The 15612-nt window shown below is 36.9% G+C and overlaps 1 protein-coding gene across 1 annotated transcript; it reads left to right on the plus strand.

Annotated features, from left to right (window-relative positions):
- Positions 1-13711: 13711 nt before the first annotated feature.
- Mrpl17 (mitochondrial ribosomal protein L17) lies at positions 13712-15212 on the plus strand. Its single transcript, XM_046438359.2, has 3 exons — positions 13712-13934; positions 14238-14306; positions 14637-15212. Exons 1-3 carry the CDS (start codon positions 13761-13763, stop codon positions 14922-14924), a joined length of 531 nt encoding a protein of 176 aa, XP_046294315.1. The 5' UTR covers positions 13712-13760; the 3' UTR covers positions 14925-15212.
- Positions 15213-15612: the final 400 nt, after the last annotated feature.

Raw genomic sequence — 15612 nt, forward strand, 5'->3', positions numbered from 1 at the left:
GAACAGGCACTTCACAGAAGAGGAAATATGATTGGTCAACGAACATATGAAAGAATGTTCAACATCCTTACCAATTAGAAAAATGCAAAATAAAACTACATTGAGATTTCGTCTCGCTCCAGTCAGAATGGCAATTATCATGCTAAGTGAGATAAGTCATTCTCCCAAAAACCAAAGGCCAAATGTTCTCTCTGATATGAGGACGCTAACACACAATAAGGTATGGGGGGAGGGAAGAAGAGAAGTTTGTTGGATTTGACAAAGGGGAATGAAGGGCAGGAGTTGGGATGGGAATAGGAAAGACAGTAGAATGAATTGGACAGAACCTTCCTATGTTCATATATGAATACACCGCCAGTGAAACTCCACGTCATGTACAACCACAAGAATGGTATCCTAATTAAAATAAATTATACTCTGTGTATGTATAAAATGTCAAAATATACTCTACTATCATGTATATCTAAAAAGAACAAATTTTAAAAAGAAAACAAATCTCAAAAGATAATAAGAAACATTTTTAAGTAGTTGAATTTAAAAAAAAATAAGCTCCTGTTCATATGCAAAATTAAGTTGAGGTGATCCAGGGCTCTAGAGGGACACAGTTTGGTAGAATCAGCATAACCCTCTCTGATGATGTTTCACTCTTGAAATGGTGACTAGCAGTTTCCAATTTGGTTTACTCTCTTCATGTGGTATGTTTTTCCATCCCTGCTTCATTTCCTTGTACTATTGGTGAGCTGAATTGCCTCTTGCTCAAATTATAAGGTCCTTCAGGGTTAGAGAGGGACTGTGACTCATGCATTTTATTTTCTTTTCCCTTGCCTCCACCCTGAAGCTAGCACTCTGCTGTTCTGTTTTCTCTTTCAATATGAATTTATAAATATTTCAATACAAGTTTATAGAAGCAAAGCTTAATTTAAAAAAAATGATTTCTTTCATCTGGGTCTCTCAATAATTTCATGTTTATTTAAAATAATTATTATTTTATTTGATAGATACATATTGGGAATTTATTTTTGATTAGGTGCATTGCTTGTTAGCTAACTTTTATCATTCCTCAACACAAAATATCTTACTAATTGTACTTCTTTTTTTTTTTTTTTTTTTTGTAGTCGTAGATGGACAGAACGCATTTATTTCATTTATTTTTATGTGGTGCTAAGCGTCGAACCCAGTGCCTCCCACAGGCTAGGCAGGGGATCGCCCACGGAGCTACACCCCAGCCCCCTGTACTTCTGCATAGTACATTCCCTTCTCTGTGACCTTTCACTACTGGGTCAAAGTTATTAAAAACAATCTCGATGGCTCACTTCTTTTGAGTCTGAACTCAGAAGTGTCACTAATGATATTCTTTGCAAAGCATTTGATTTGCTTTTGCTGTGGGTTCTTTCTTTCACCCTAGCTGATGTATTTCTTCACCAGTGAGAATTGGTTCTTTCCTTAATCTCTTACTTGACTATTTTAGAACACTTGAACCAGATAAGGGGTACCATTGGAGGAGATAACAGATATAAATTAGAACCTTTTGGAAGGAACCTTGCTGCTCATCCAGTCTAAGGGTTCTTAATCTTTTGGTGCCTTTTGACCAACACTAACAAATTCTATTCTGAAAATAATGTTTTAAAATGCATTGAATAAAATTTTTAAAAACTGATTATATTTATATAAAAATATCTTTTAAAATCTCCAAATTTGTGCATCAATAATATGTGCTGTTTTATTAGTACATTTAATAACAAGATCTGGTGGGGGTCTATTAAATAATATAAATTTTCAAAGTAGTGATAAACACTAATGATATTTTGAGGTATTTATACCAACTATAATGTGATACAAAAATAACTATAATTTCTACTGGTAGAGAAAAATTACTACTACTGTTGTTGTTTGCTGCCCAAATACAAGTTGAAGAAGATGTCACATTTCCATAATAGGAGCATTTTTTTTTTCTCATTCAAGTTCATGGATCTTCTGAATTTTATTCTTTGACCGCTTTGGGTGTCTGTGACATCCATGTTACAACACCTGAATTATTGTGCAGTTAAGGAAACTGAGGGAGATCCCTGTGGAAAAAAGTGAAAAGAAATTCTGTTCATAAAGAGAACAAATGCATTTAAATTCCATTGTAGCTGAGTAATGAATATCAAGTCTGCACCTCCACTCCTACCATCTGTTTCTTTCATTCATTTGGTAAGTATATATTGAAATTTATTATGTGCTGAGCACTGGACTAGCCATTAGAAATTCACTGGAAAACTATCTTTATAAGGTGTACAATCTAATGAGGAGTTAAACATTAAGCAGATAAGTAGAGTTCATTTTATATACTTAGAAAGGGATAGTATAGGCTTTTGTAGAAATATATAATAGATGAAATTTAAACTAGCCTAGTAAGTCAAGGAAGAATTCTCTAAATAAGTGATGTCTAAGCTGGGAACTGAAGTTAATAAGAGTTATCCAGATCAAAAAAGTAGAGGAGTGTTCTAAATGAAAGAAATAGCATATTTGAAGATCCAGAAGAAAAAGAACATGAGAGCATTTCTATACTGGAGAAAAGGTCGTTGTAGTTGGAGAAGAGTGAAAAGAAAGTCATAAACATTAATCCTGGAGTAAGGCATGAACCACAATGTGCATGCCATATAAATCATTTCAGGGATTTGGGGACTTGTCTTAAAAAGAAGCAGGAAGTCACTAAAATTTTAAAATCTAATTTAAGCTGAGGTATGCCAACCCCCTAAAGTACACAATGATTTTCTAGTAGGTACACATTTGTATATGCTTTTATGATAATTACTTCCAGGCCCTCAAGTTCCCTATGTCTCTTTTACAAAATTGATTTGCCCAAGAACATATTTATAGTAGAAGCATTTTTTGTCCTTCTTCCCTGTATCCCCTTTCACATTGACCCTTATTTTATTTTCTATTGGTTGATCCTTATTTTTAAAAAGAAACAACTTTTTCTTGTCCATCTTGAATTTTACGTGTTATTATTTGGATATGCAGTGTGCCCCCAAAGCCCCTGTGTGAGATAATGCAAGAATGCTTAGTGATGAACTGATCAGATTGCGGGAGCTTTAACCTAAGCAGTGGATTAATCTACAGATGTGGATTAAAGTGGGTCACTGGGGGTATGGCTTGGGGACTTATATTTTGTCCCTAGTGAGCAGAGTTCTCTCTGTTTTCTTGTTGCCATGACCTGATGTGCTTTCCTCTGCCATACTTCTCAGCCATGCTTTTCTGCCTGACCTTGGACCCAGAGGTATGGAATTGGCTGTCTTATGGACTGAACTCTGAAATTATCTTTTTAAAAAAATTTTTTAGCTGTTGATAGACACAATGCCTTTATTTATTTATTTTTATGTAGTGCTGAGGATCAAACCCAATGCCTCACATGTGCTAGGCAAGCACTCTACCACTGAGCTACACTCCCAGCCCTGACCTCTGAAATTGTGAACCAAAATGAATTTTCCTCCTCTATGTTTTTGTTTGTTTGTTTGTTGTTGTTTTTGTTTTTGTTTTTTTTAAATCTGGTCTTTTGATTACAGTGACACAAATTCTGAGTAAAAAATTCAGAGGTCAAATCAAGAAACAATAAAAATATTGGTGTCTGATAGAAGAGAGATCAGCAGAATAGCGGAAAAGGATAGTTGGGGAAAGGAGGATGGATGAGTAGGGATAAGAGACAGGAAAAGGAAGGAATGGTGGAATAAAATTGACCAAATTATCCTGTGTATATGTATGAATATACCATAGTATTGTCATATATTTTTAAAGCATTAATTTTAAAAAATTGTAAATAAATAGAAGGAAGACAAGTAGAGGAAAGAGAATGAGGGAGGGAAAAGGGGAAGTAGTGGTTACTGAAATTGAGCAAATTATAGTCTATGATTTTATGATTATATCAAAATGAACCCCAATATTAGGTATAACTATAATGCCCTAATAAATTTTAAAAGTAAAAATAAATATCAGTGTCTGTTAATCTTCCTTTTCCCTGCTCATACATAATTGTTGTTCAGAATAAAATGTGGGGCTGGGGTTGTGGCTCAATGGTAGAGTACTTGCCTTGCATATGTGAGGCACTGGGTTCAATCCTCAGCACCACATAGAAATAAATAAATAAATAGAATAGAATAAAGGTCCATCAATAAAAGGAAAAAAATTTTTGATAAAATAAAATGTAGCATTAGAAATGGTATATTTCCTCATGATGGAATATACTAAAATCGAATACATTGTAAGGAGTACAAGAATACTTTTTGCTTAATGACTTTATTTCTTTTTAGTTTGACAATTGTAAACAGACCAACAAATGCACTATTCCTAAGGGAAAGTGGTAAGAAAATCAGGGAGATTATTAGTAGGAAATATTGAAGGTGATGCTACTTCCATCCATATGACAAGTTCATGGCAAGATCATGTACTCTCATCTCTATCTAATGTATCTTAGCATATTCAAGATGTATAAAATCGTGCTGGGAAATATAATCTTCTGTCTTGTGTGCCTATTGTTCATTCTCATCCATTTTGGTTTTTTTTTTTTTTTTTTTTTTTTCAGAGTGGAAATTAGAAGTTTATTAAAGGACAGCAGAAAAGACTTCTCCCAGAGGAAGAAGGGGACCCAAGAGGTGGAATCCGTGGAAGGGATGTTGTCTCCCCTTTTTATAGTTCTTTCAGTGATGGAATGTAGGTGGGAAGGCCCGAGGGGTGGGACACAGGTGGGCCAAAGAAGTAATCTGGTCAGGAAGGACTTCTGAGTCAGCACCTTTTTGCTGGGGGCTGTTCATTAACATTTCTTTGAGGTGGACTTTGGCCTAGGGCCTTTTCGGGACTTCATTAACATTCCATGAGTTGTCCTGCGTTTCCTGGAATCATTGCCAGCATGGCCTCCATTTTAGATTTCACTCGGTATTAGACCCGATTTACCTAACTACACTGACTACCTAACTTTAAATCTGGCTTCATTCCCCCCTCTAAGTTGGGAACTCCTTACTGCTGTAAGGAAGAGGGGCGAATAAGATCTTTCTGGCTTCTTCAGGCTGAAAAGGGACAATGTGGGGCAAGCAGTTTGGAGTCCCCCTTTAAAATCGGGTCTATCGAGTGGTCCATGATAAAAGTCCAATTGAGAAGTATTAGGCTGGAGGGCCATTCGAGGGATAGGTGGTCTATAAGAGAAACAAGAATTCATTAGTACTGGAACCATATTGATGCAGCAATAAATGCCATAGCACAGGAATATGCCAATGAGTATGATGGCAAAGACCAAGACTAACAATGTTTTCCACCAGGAAAGTACCAAGAACTAGGAGATAAGATATTGTTTCCATGACAAAGTTGCTGAGGACATGGCTTCTATCTGAGCATGTAAATCTTTAAGGATATTTGTCACATTGCCAGAAATGTCAGGGCTGTAAACACAACATTTAACTTTTAGGGTTACAGATGTCCTTTCCCTTAAGATATAGTTTAATAATTTAATGTCATCTGATCTTGCAAAATCCTTTTACTAGTATGACCTCTGTGTCGAATAGAGAAATCTTTAATTCTGTTACTTAGGGCTGGATAACCATACTTGCAAACACTAAGCCTACCTGTGTAGGTCTCATCCATTTTGTAATGAGAAAAAACATTTTCGTTCACTTAGATGTCAGCTACATATTGATTTCAGGAATTAGGAAAAGAAAATTTTGTTTGTTTCCATTTTAATGTTTTATATAAGAAAAAAGACAACTTATACATATATTGGAGGTAAATTAATCATGAACATTTATTCAGTTCCTGGGAGAAATGCTTTCATTAGCCCTACCCTTTAAAATAGTTTTATTGAGATAAAATTTCCATAATATAAAGTTCTTTCATTAGCTTTTTAATTTTATTTTATTATTATTTTTAATTTTTTTTTACCTGGTGCCTTACAGTTGTATACAATGGTGGAATTTATTGTTACATATGTTTTTATTAGTTATGGTCAAGGTTTGGATATTATAAATACATATTCATTTTTCACTCTGGCTAGAAGACTTTTACTTGTCATTCTTTAACTAATGAACCCGTGCTGGAGTTCCTTATTCACCAAAGCTTGGCTTCATAGCCCAACAACAGGAAACATACAGGCTTAAGGCTGCCACTGCCACAAAACTGGGATATCACTGCTTCTTTTAGGGACAACAATAAGGACCTGGTAAGACATCACCAAGGTCCCTGTGGCCTGGCTGAACCAGAGGTTTCTCTACTAGGTGTGCTCAGTTATCCTATTGCTGAGGTAACAGAGAGTCTTGCATAGGATTGCCTATCTCTTGTTTCTCCTACTAACAGCCAACTTCCCATGATTTCCTCTCACTAGTCATATAATATAATACCTCCATATTCTCACATCCTACCTTATAAACATCTCAGCCAGCCCCCAGTCCCTCTTCCACTACCAGAAACTGTAAACCATTACACAAACCTCTGAAGTATATGGTTGAAGATAATGGAACTTATCATTTCTGTATATAGTGACAAAACTGTAAATGTAAAAATTGAATCTAACTGATATATGGCTGCTATAATATTGATCTCTCCCTTAAAAGTAAGGTATTGGTAACCTGTAGGCACTCTATAAGGCAATAGGGCAGAAGCTGTAATACCTCAGATCTACACTGCAAGAAAGGAAGACTTTTACTTGTCATTTTTTAACTAATGAACCCTCTCTGGGGTTCCTTATTCACCAAAGCTTGGCTCCACAGCCCAACAACAGGAAACATATAGGCTTAAGGCTGCCACCACCATGAAACTGGGATATCACCGCTTCTTTTAGGGACAACAATAAGGACCTGGTAAGACATCACCAAAACAGACATCATAAAAACACAAGGGAGGAAAGTGCCCCAAACAAACCAAGACACTACAACAATAGAATCCATAAATAGTGAAGTAGGTTAAATGTCAGAGAAGGAGTTCAGACTATACATAACTAAAATAATTTGGGAATTAAAGAACGATGTAAGTGAGCAGATACAGGCAAAAATCGATCACTCCAACAAAGAGATAAAAGAACAAATTCAGGCGACCATCAATCACACCAACAAAGAGATAAGAAAGCAAATACAGGTTGCAGGTGATTACTTCAAGAAAAAGGAAGAGATACTGGAAAAAAAAAACAACAACAGAAATCCACAAAATGAAAGAAACAATAAGCCAATTAAAAAACTCAATAGATAGCATCACCAATAGACTAGACCACTTGGAAGACAGAAAGAACCTCCTCAGGCAATAAAGACAAAATATACAATCTTGAAAATAAAGTTGATCTCACAGTGAGGCTGATAAGAAACCATGAACAGAACATCCAAGAATTATGGGATACCATCAAAAGACCAAATTTAAGAGTTATTGGGATAGAGGAAGGTTCAGAGATTTAAACCAAAGGAATGCACAATTTCTTCAATAAAATAATATCAGAAAATTTCCCAAGCTTGAAGAATAAATTGGAAAATCAAGTACAAGAGGCCTACAGGATAACAAATGTACAAAATTACAACAGATCTACACCAAGACACATTATAATGAAACACATAATAAGGATAGAATTTTAAAGGCCACAAGAGAGAAAAATTAGATTACCTATAAGGGAAGACCAATTTGGATCTCAGCAGATTTTTCAACCCAGACTCTCAAAGCTGGGAGATCCTAGAACAACATATATCAAGCTCTAAAAGATAATGGATGCCAACTAAAAATCTTATATCCAACAAAATTAAGCTTCAAATTTGACAATGAAATAAAAACCTTCCATGATAAACAAAAGCTAAAAGAATTTACAGCAAGAAAACCTGCACTACAGAACATTCTTGGCAAAATATTCCACAAGGAGGAAATGCAATACAACAATGAAAATCTACAAAGGGAATAACTACAATAAAAGAAAATCCAACCAAAGGAGAAACCAAGTCAAGCTAAATAACAAAAATGACCAGTAATACAAATCATATCTCAATAATAACCCTAAATGTTAATGGCTTAAACTCACCAATCAAAAGACATAGGCTAGTATATTGTATTAGAAAAAAAAGACCCAACAATATGCCACCTTCAAGAGATTCATCTCATAGGAAAAGATGCCCACAGACTGAAGATGAAAGGTTGGGATAAAATATATCAATCACATGGCCTATGTAAGCAAGCAGGGGTTTCCATCTTCATATCAAATAAAGTAGACTTCAAGCCAAAGTTAATCAAAAAGGAAAAACATGGACATTTCATACTGCTTAATGTAACCTAAACTCAACAAGACACAACTGTTATAAATATATATGCTCCAAACAATGGAGCATCTATGTTCATCAATCAAACTCTCTCAAGTTCAAGAGTCAAATAGATCACAACACAATAATTCTGGGTGACTTTAACACACCTCTTTCACCACTAGATAGATCTACCAAACAAAAGCTAAACAAACTACATAACTCAATAATACAATCAATAACTTAGACTTAACTGACATATATAGAGTATATTATCCATCAACAAGCGAATAGACTTTCTTCTCAGCAGCACATGAATCCTTCTCTAAAATAGACCATATGTTATGCCACAAAACAAATCTTAGTAAATACAGAAAAGTAGAGATACTACCCTGCATTCTACCAGAACACAATGGAAGGAAATTAGAATCAATGATAAAATAAGAAATAAAAGCTACTCCAACACCTGGAGACTAAATAATATGCTATTGAATGAACAATGGATTTCATAAGATATCCAATAAAACATATCAAAATCTCTGGGACACTATGAAGGCAGTGCTAAGAGGAAAGTTCACTGAATGGAGTTCATTCCTTCAAAGAAAAAAAGTCACAAATAAATGACCTAACATTACATCTCAAAGCCCTAGAAAGAGAACAAATCAACTCCAAAAGCAGTAGGAGACAGGAAATAATTAAAATTAGAGCTGAAATCAATGAAATTGAAACAACAACAACAAAAATGAAAAATTGACCAAACAAAAAGTTGCTTCTTTTAAAAAAATAAAATTAATAAAACATTAGCCTTGCTAACAAAGAAAAGGAGAGAGAAAACTCAAATTACAAATACACATGATGAAAAAGGAACTATTACGATGGATACTACAGAAGATAATTAGAAATTATTTTGAAAATTTGTACTCCAATAAAATAGAAAATATCAAAGACATCAACAAATTTCTAGAGGCATGTGATATGTCTAAACTAAATCAGGATGATATACACAATTTAAACAGATCAATTTCAAGCAAAGAAATAGAGGATGCCATCAGAAGTCTACCAACCAAGAAAAGCCCAGGACCGGATGGATACACAACTGAGTTCTACAGGACCTTTAAAGAAGAACAAACACCAATACCTCTCAAACTATTTCATGAAATACAAAAAGCCTATATGTCTTTTGATTGTTGAGTTTAAGCCATTAACATTTAGGGATATTATTGAGAGGTCAATATCACCCTGATTCCAAAACCAGATAAAGACACATTAAAGAAAGAAAACTTCAGACCAATATCTCTAATGAATATAGATGCAAAAATTCTCAATAAAATCCTGGTAAATTGAATATGAAAACATATCAAAAATATAGTGCATCACTATCAAGTAGGGTCCCTCCCAGGAATGCAAGGTTGGTTCAACATAGAGAAATCAATAAATGTAATTCATCACATCAATAGACTCAGTTAAAAATCATATGATCATCTCAATATATGCTGAGAAAGCATTTGATAAAATATAGCATCCCTTCATGTTCAAAATGCTTGAAAAGCTAGGGATTAAAGGAACATACCTGAACATTGTAAAGGCAATCTATGCTAAGCCCCAGGCCAACAACATTCTAAATGGAGAAAAATTGAAAGCATTCCCTCTAAAAATTGGAACAAGAAAGGGATGCCCTCTGTTACCACTTCTATTTAACAGAGTTCTTGAAACTCTAGCCAGAGCAAAAAGACAGATGAAAGAAATTAAAGGGATACGGATAGGAAAAGAAGAACTCAAATTATCACTATTTGCAGATGATATGATTCTATACCTAGAAGACCCAAGACATTCCACCAGAAATCTCCTGGAATAAATTAATTCAGCAAAGTAATTGGATATAAAATCAACACCCATAAATCAAAGGCATTTCTGTACATCATTGACAAATCTGCTAAAAGTGAAACTAGGAAAACTTCCCCATTTACAATAGCCCCCAAAAAATAAATAAATAAAATACTTGGGAATCAACTTAATGAAAGAGATGAAAGTTCTCTACAGTTAAAACTACAACACGCTAAAGAAAGAAATTAAAGAAGACCTTAGAAGATGGAAAGATCTACCTTGTTCTTGGATAGGCAGAATTAATAATGTCAAAATGATCATACCTCCAAAAGCACTATACAGAGTCAATGCAATCCCAATAAAAATTCCAATGGCATTCCTTATAGAAATAAAAAAAAGCAATCTAAATTAATTTGGAAAAAATAAGAGGCTCAGAATAGCCAAAGCAATCCTTAGCAAGAAGAATGAAGCTGGTGGCATTAGTACTCCAGACCTAAAACTATACTACACAGCTATACTACATAACTATACTACATATGGATTTCCAGGTTTTGTAGCACCATTTTTTGAAGAGGTTACCTTTTCTCCAATATATGTTTATGGTGTCTTTGCCTAGCATGAGATAAAACTGTATTTATGTGTTTTGATCTCTTTGACTGTTGTTCTTTTCCATTGGTCTTTGTATCTGTTTTTGTGCCAATACCTTGCTGTTTTGTTACTATAGTTCTGTAATATAATTTAAAGTCCGGTATTGTGATGCCTCCTGCTTCACTTTTTGAGATGTATTTTGTCTTGCTGTTATCCTCAATATCCTTGTGATTCTAATAGTAAAAAAAAAAAAAACTCATTTTAACTGGTCCTACATTACCATTATTCCATCAGATACTACAAAGGCTGCCACAGAATAGAATGTAGGCATTTAGGGATGCTATGCAGTGCTATGCATACATCCAACCTCCTTCTCCCAGCAGAGACTACGGACAAAATGTGTTTCTAAAGGTGGGATCATCTTCAGCTGCCTCCCAAAACACTGCTTGGAACCACTTTCGTCATTTCTGCCAGATTCATTAAAGTTACAACCAACATTTTACCAGAAGCTCAACATCAACTCTCATGAGTTACTGAAATCCTGGATCAGCCAGGAATATCTACATCCATTCTGAGCACCTTCCCTAGATGCACAAACTGCTAGTAAGTAACAAGAGTTGGAAGGTAAGAACAGAATGCCCTTTGTATAACTTATAGATAATTTACTGCCATAAATGTTACTTTTGATAGTAAATTCAGAAGAGTTTATCACTTTTCAAGTTCACCTGAGGTGCATTTCATGATATCAGATTCCTGCTTTTAAAACAGTAGACTTAAAACAACTTAGTTGCTTAGTTGTATGGGATTTATCTTTTCCAATGTTTTTTTTTTTATTATTATTTAACATCACTTTTCAGATGAGGTTAATCAGACACATAAATAAATATCTGCAAACAGCCAGAATAAGCCTTGAACAACATTCAATAAAATATTAAGGTTGAAAATTGTTGACTATCAGCCCACAAAAACTGTGGAGAAAGCAACTGCAATAATGAAATATGAAGACAATGACAGAGAAAGAAGAATCAAATTTTGAAGATTACCAGAAGAGGCAAGAAATTATGGTCTTAAATTGCCAGTAAAACTCAAAAGGACAATGTCTGATGCTTCAGTTGTTTTCACCAAGAGGAGACAACTTTTAAAACTGTGGATCAAGCTGAACACAGTGATGCATGCTGACACAGGAAGATCACAAGTTTGAGGCCAGCCTGGGCAATTTAGTAAGACCCTCGTCTCAAATTTTCAAAAAATAAATAAAAAGGGATGGGGATGTAGCTCAATAGTAAAGTGACACTAGGATCTATCCCCAGTACTACATCCTTTCCCCCCCCCCACAAAAAAAAGGAAAAAAAGAAAGAAAAGAAACAACCAAATAACTCAAGTGTCAATGTTCATTGTCTGACTTTTGAAGAAAATGTTCACGAGTTTTTACCAAAGAAATTTATGATGCATTTTCTGATGAAAAGATCTTAGTAAAATTTTTTAATTGTGGAAACAATTGAAAGTTGACAGAATTGTTCTCAAAGAAACAAGATTATGAATGGTATTCTAAATTCTGGAATTTATTATCAAGTGATTGTGATTTGTATAAACCTCTGCCAATACACCCATATATATACAACTTTTCCTATTTGTATATTTCTTTCTTTGTATGAAACTTTTATCAAAATTAAAATTATAAGTTTTCTTTTTAAAATTTTTATTGGTACATTATAATCATACATAACAGTGGGATTCATTGTTACCTCTTTGTACATGCACATAATATAATTTGACCAATTTCATCCCCCAGTGCTCCACCTTTCCTTCCCCCCTTTCCCCTCCCCCCTCTTCCAGTCCCCTTCCTCTATTCTACTGTTTTCATGAGATCTGCCCCCACCTTTCCCCCGCCCCTCTCTCTATGTACATGAAGTGATTTTTGGTCACTTATAAGTGAAGAAAGAGTGACAAATCTAACTCAGTACTGTCTACCGCATGTGAGAGGAGTGTGTTCTTTCCTAGAGCTGCCATAACAAGTATCACAAACTGTGAGGCTTACTTAAAGCAACAAAAATGTATTGTTTCTTAGCTCTGGAAGTTTGGAAGGGAGAAACCAATGTATCAGGAGGGGCCTATTTTCTGTAAGGATCTAGGGAAGAATCTGCTCTATGTCTTTGTCTTAGCTTCCGCTGTTTCCCAGCAATGCTTGGTACTTCTTTATTGAGTTGCAACTGCATAATTATAATTTCCACTTCTGTGGTCACAAGGCCACTTGTAAGTCTGTCTTACCTGGCCATCTTCACCTTGAGTGAAGATTTCTTTATATAAGAGTACTAATCATTTTGGATTAAATGCCCACCCTATTCCAGCATGACTTCATTTGAACTGATTTTATCTGCAACGACTAAGGTCACATTCTGAGGAACTGCAGGTTAGAACTTAACACATGGAGGTGGAGTGGGGGGACACATAATTCAATCCGTAAAAGGGGCAATTTTGACAATCATTGTAAATGTGCAAACGAGAAGTCTCAAAAATATCCTATTTTGTTATTGTTTTACTTTAACACATAAATGTAAAGTATGACCTTCCCGCTTTTTGTTAAAAAAAAAAAAAAAAAAAAAGACGTCATTTAAAAGCACTAATACATTATTTTTCCTTTTAGGTCTATTTTTCTTTAACTGAGATTTTGACCCACGTCAATACAAAAAAATGTTCATTATGTGTGTATTTTCTGAAAATTGTGTTTAAAAACGACGCCCGGGCCGCAGCCCGCAGGCGCCAACGCAGCAGATACTCAGGGAGCTGAGCAGCATCGCTAGGAACGTCTCAAGGAGGCTGACGCAGCTCTGGAGACCCAATGGCCTAATAGCCTCGCTAGGGGGCGCTGGCTCCCTGGCCCTCTATGAAGCGCTAGCTGCGCCAGAAACCCGCCCAGCTCACCCGGTCCGGAAAAGGTTCCCACCCCTTCTCCTTCTCCGCCCTCTTCACACTGCCAACGAGGCAGGCGCTGATACTCATGCGCAAACACGTCCGCCACGCTCCGACCCACAGCGCATGCGTAGCCTGAAATTGCCTCCTCCTGCTTTCGCCTTGGGAGTTACCAGTTCCGGCCTCCAAGGGGCGGGGAGAAGGGTGAAAATGCGGCTGTCTGTATCGGCCGCTATCTCCCATGGCCGCGTATTTCGCCGCCTGGGCCTCGGCCCAGAGTCCCGCATCCACCTTTTGCGGAACTTGCTCACGGGACTAGTGCGACACGAACGAATCGAGGCGTCATGGGCGCGTGTGGACGAGATGAGGGGCTACGCTGAGAAGGTGAGGCACGGAGCGCCGTTCGCCGCGCGTTCTGGCCCGAGGGGAAGAGGTCCTAGTGGGTTTGGGAAGGGAGTGGGATCCCACCCCCACTCCCGGCAATTCCTTCCCAAACTCTGATCCCCTAGTACTCTGAGCCGAGCTCAGTCCTTCCTCGCCTCAAATGGGTGAGAGCTGTGGATTTAAGAGCGGCTTCAATTAGTTGCTTTGTCAGTGGAGTAAATGGATCGAGGTCCGGCTTGAGAAGAATAAGATGGGCCCCTCATTTCTTGCTCGGGTTGGATGCATGATGTTTTGTCCTCACAGCTCATCGACTATGGAAAGCTGGGAGACACCAACGAACGAGCTATGCGCATGGCTGACTTCTGGCTCACGGTGAGTGCACTTGGTCGGCAGCCCAGTTCTCACTCTGCTCACCGTGGGGGAGGGATCACTGCAAGAAGGAAGACCGGGTGTGTGTAAGTTTAAGTCAGTCACTTATGGGACAGTGTTACGTGAATTAAATTTAGAACCGTGTTTAAGTTAGCTGAACTTCATGCATACGTGCATCTGTACAACTGGTTTAAAACTGACTTTACTAGATCAGAGAGTGGAGAAGATCTATGTGCGTAGATTTATCCAGTACCTTTAGGAATAGTAGAAAAGTTAAATGTCTCTACAGTTATGCCTGACTTTGCTGTCTTTGGGTAAACTCACTCTCTCTAGGAAAAGGACTTGATTCCAAAGCTGTTTCAAGTACTGGCCCCTCGGTTCCAAGATCAGAATGGGGGCTACACAAGAATGCTGCGGATCCCAAACAGCCGTCAACAGGATCGGGCCAAGATGGCAGTGATAGAATATAAAGGGAACTGCCTCCCACCCCTGCCTTTGCCTCGCAGAGACAGCAATCTTACACTCCTAAACCAGTTGCTGCAGGGTCTGCGGCAGGACCTCCACCAGAACCAGGAAGCAAGCCTCAGTAGCTCCCACACAGCTCAACCACCAAGGATCTAACTGGAGCAGGAAGGTCTGTGACTCTTTTCAGGGCCTGTGATCACAGGCCTTTGGAGCTCTTTTAATGTCTGAGAAGAACTGAAACTTGAATTGTAAAATGGGCAGTCTTAATGGGGCCCAGAACCTTCTGGAGAGCCATATGGCCCTCTCTTTGCACAGTATATAAAATTCTTTACATGAATATATGTAAATTGATCTTTTTGTCTTTCTCCAGGATTTCTAGAAAATAATAACTAAAATGGTCAATCATCTAGGATAATAAATCATGGATAATGTTTCTGGATTGTAGTTGGTTGGTACAGTTTTGTTTTTCTTAATACTAATATAGATGGGGACATGTATTTCCAAGCTGGATTCCTGAGATGATTGTGTTTCAACATCTAGCACAGGGACCAAACCCACCACCGCCACTCCTTCCTACGCACACCTCACCTACTTCAGATTTCTCGGAGAAAGTTTGCTTCCTGATGGATGAGGTAGAATGAGCACCTATAAGTAAAATTTCTTTAAAAAAAAAAAAAAAAAAACTAGTACCATAGGAACTTTTAGGGGAACTTTTCAAGGCCAGGTCACACAATAGCCTCATGTTTTCTCCTCAACACTAAATGGGTTTTGGAGAAGGACCTAAAAGAATGCCAACATCGTACCACCCTGACAAAAGGGGTAGAGACATCCAACAGAGAATGTT

This window comes from Marmota monax, unplaced genomic scaffold (assembly GCF_021218885.2).
Source record: "Marmota monax isolate L192 unplaced genomic scaffold, Marmota_monax_Labrador192_F-V1.1 WCK01_AAM20220418_F8-fsc00061, whole genome shotgun sequence".
NCBI lineage: Eukaryota > Metazoa > Chordata > Mammalia > Rodentia > Sciuridae > Marmota > Marmota monax.

Bases quoted from the DNA above. Each gene is read 5' to 3' on its own strand.
- Mrpl17 (XM_046438359.2), top strand. From the start codon at position 13,761: ATGCGGCTGTCTGTATCGGCCGCTATCTCCCATGGCCGCGTATTTCGC. The intron at 13,935-14,237 runs GTGAGGCACGGA...TTGTCCTCACAG, and splicing joins TGAGGGGCTACGCTGAGAAG to CTCATCGACTATGGAAAGCT. The intron at 14,307-14,636 runs GTGAGTGCACTT...CACTCTCTCTAG, and splicing joins TGGCTGACTTCTGGCTCACG to GAAAAGGACTTGATTCCAAA.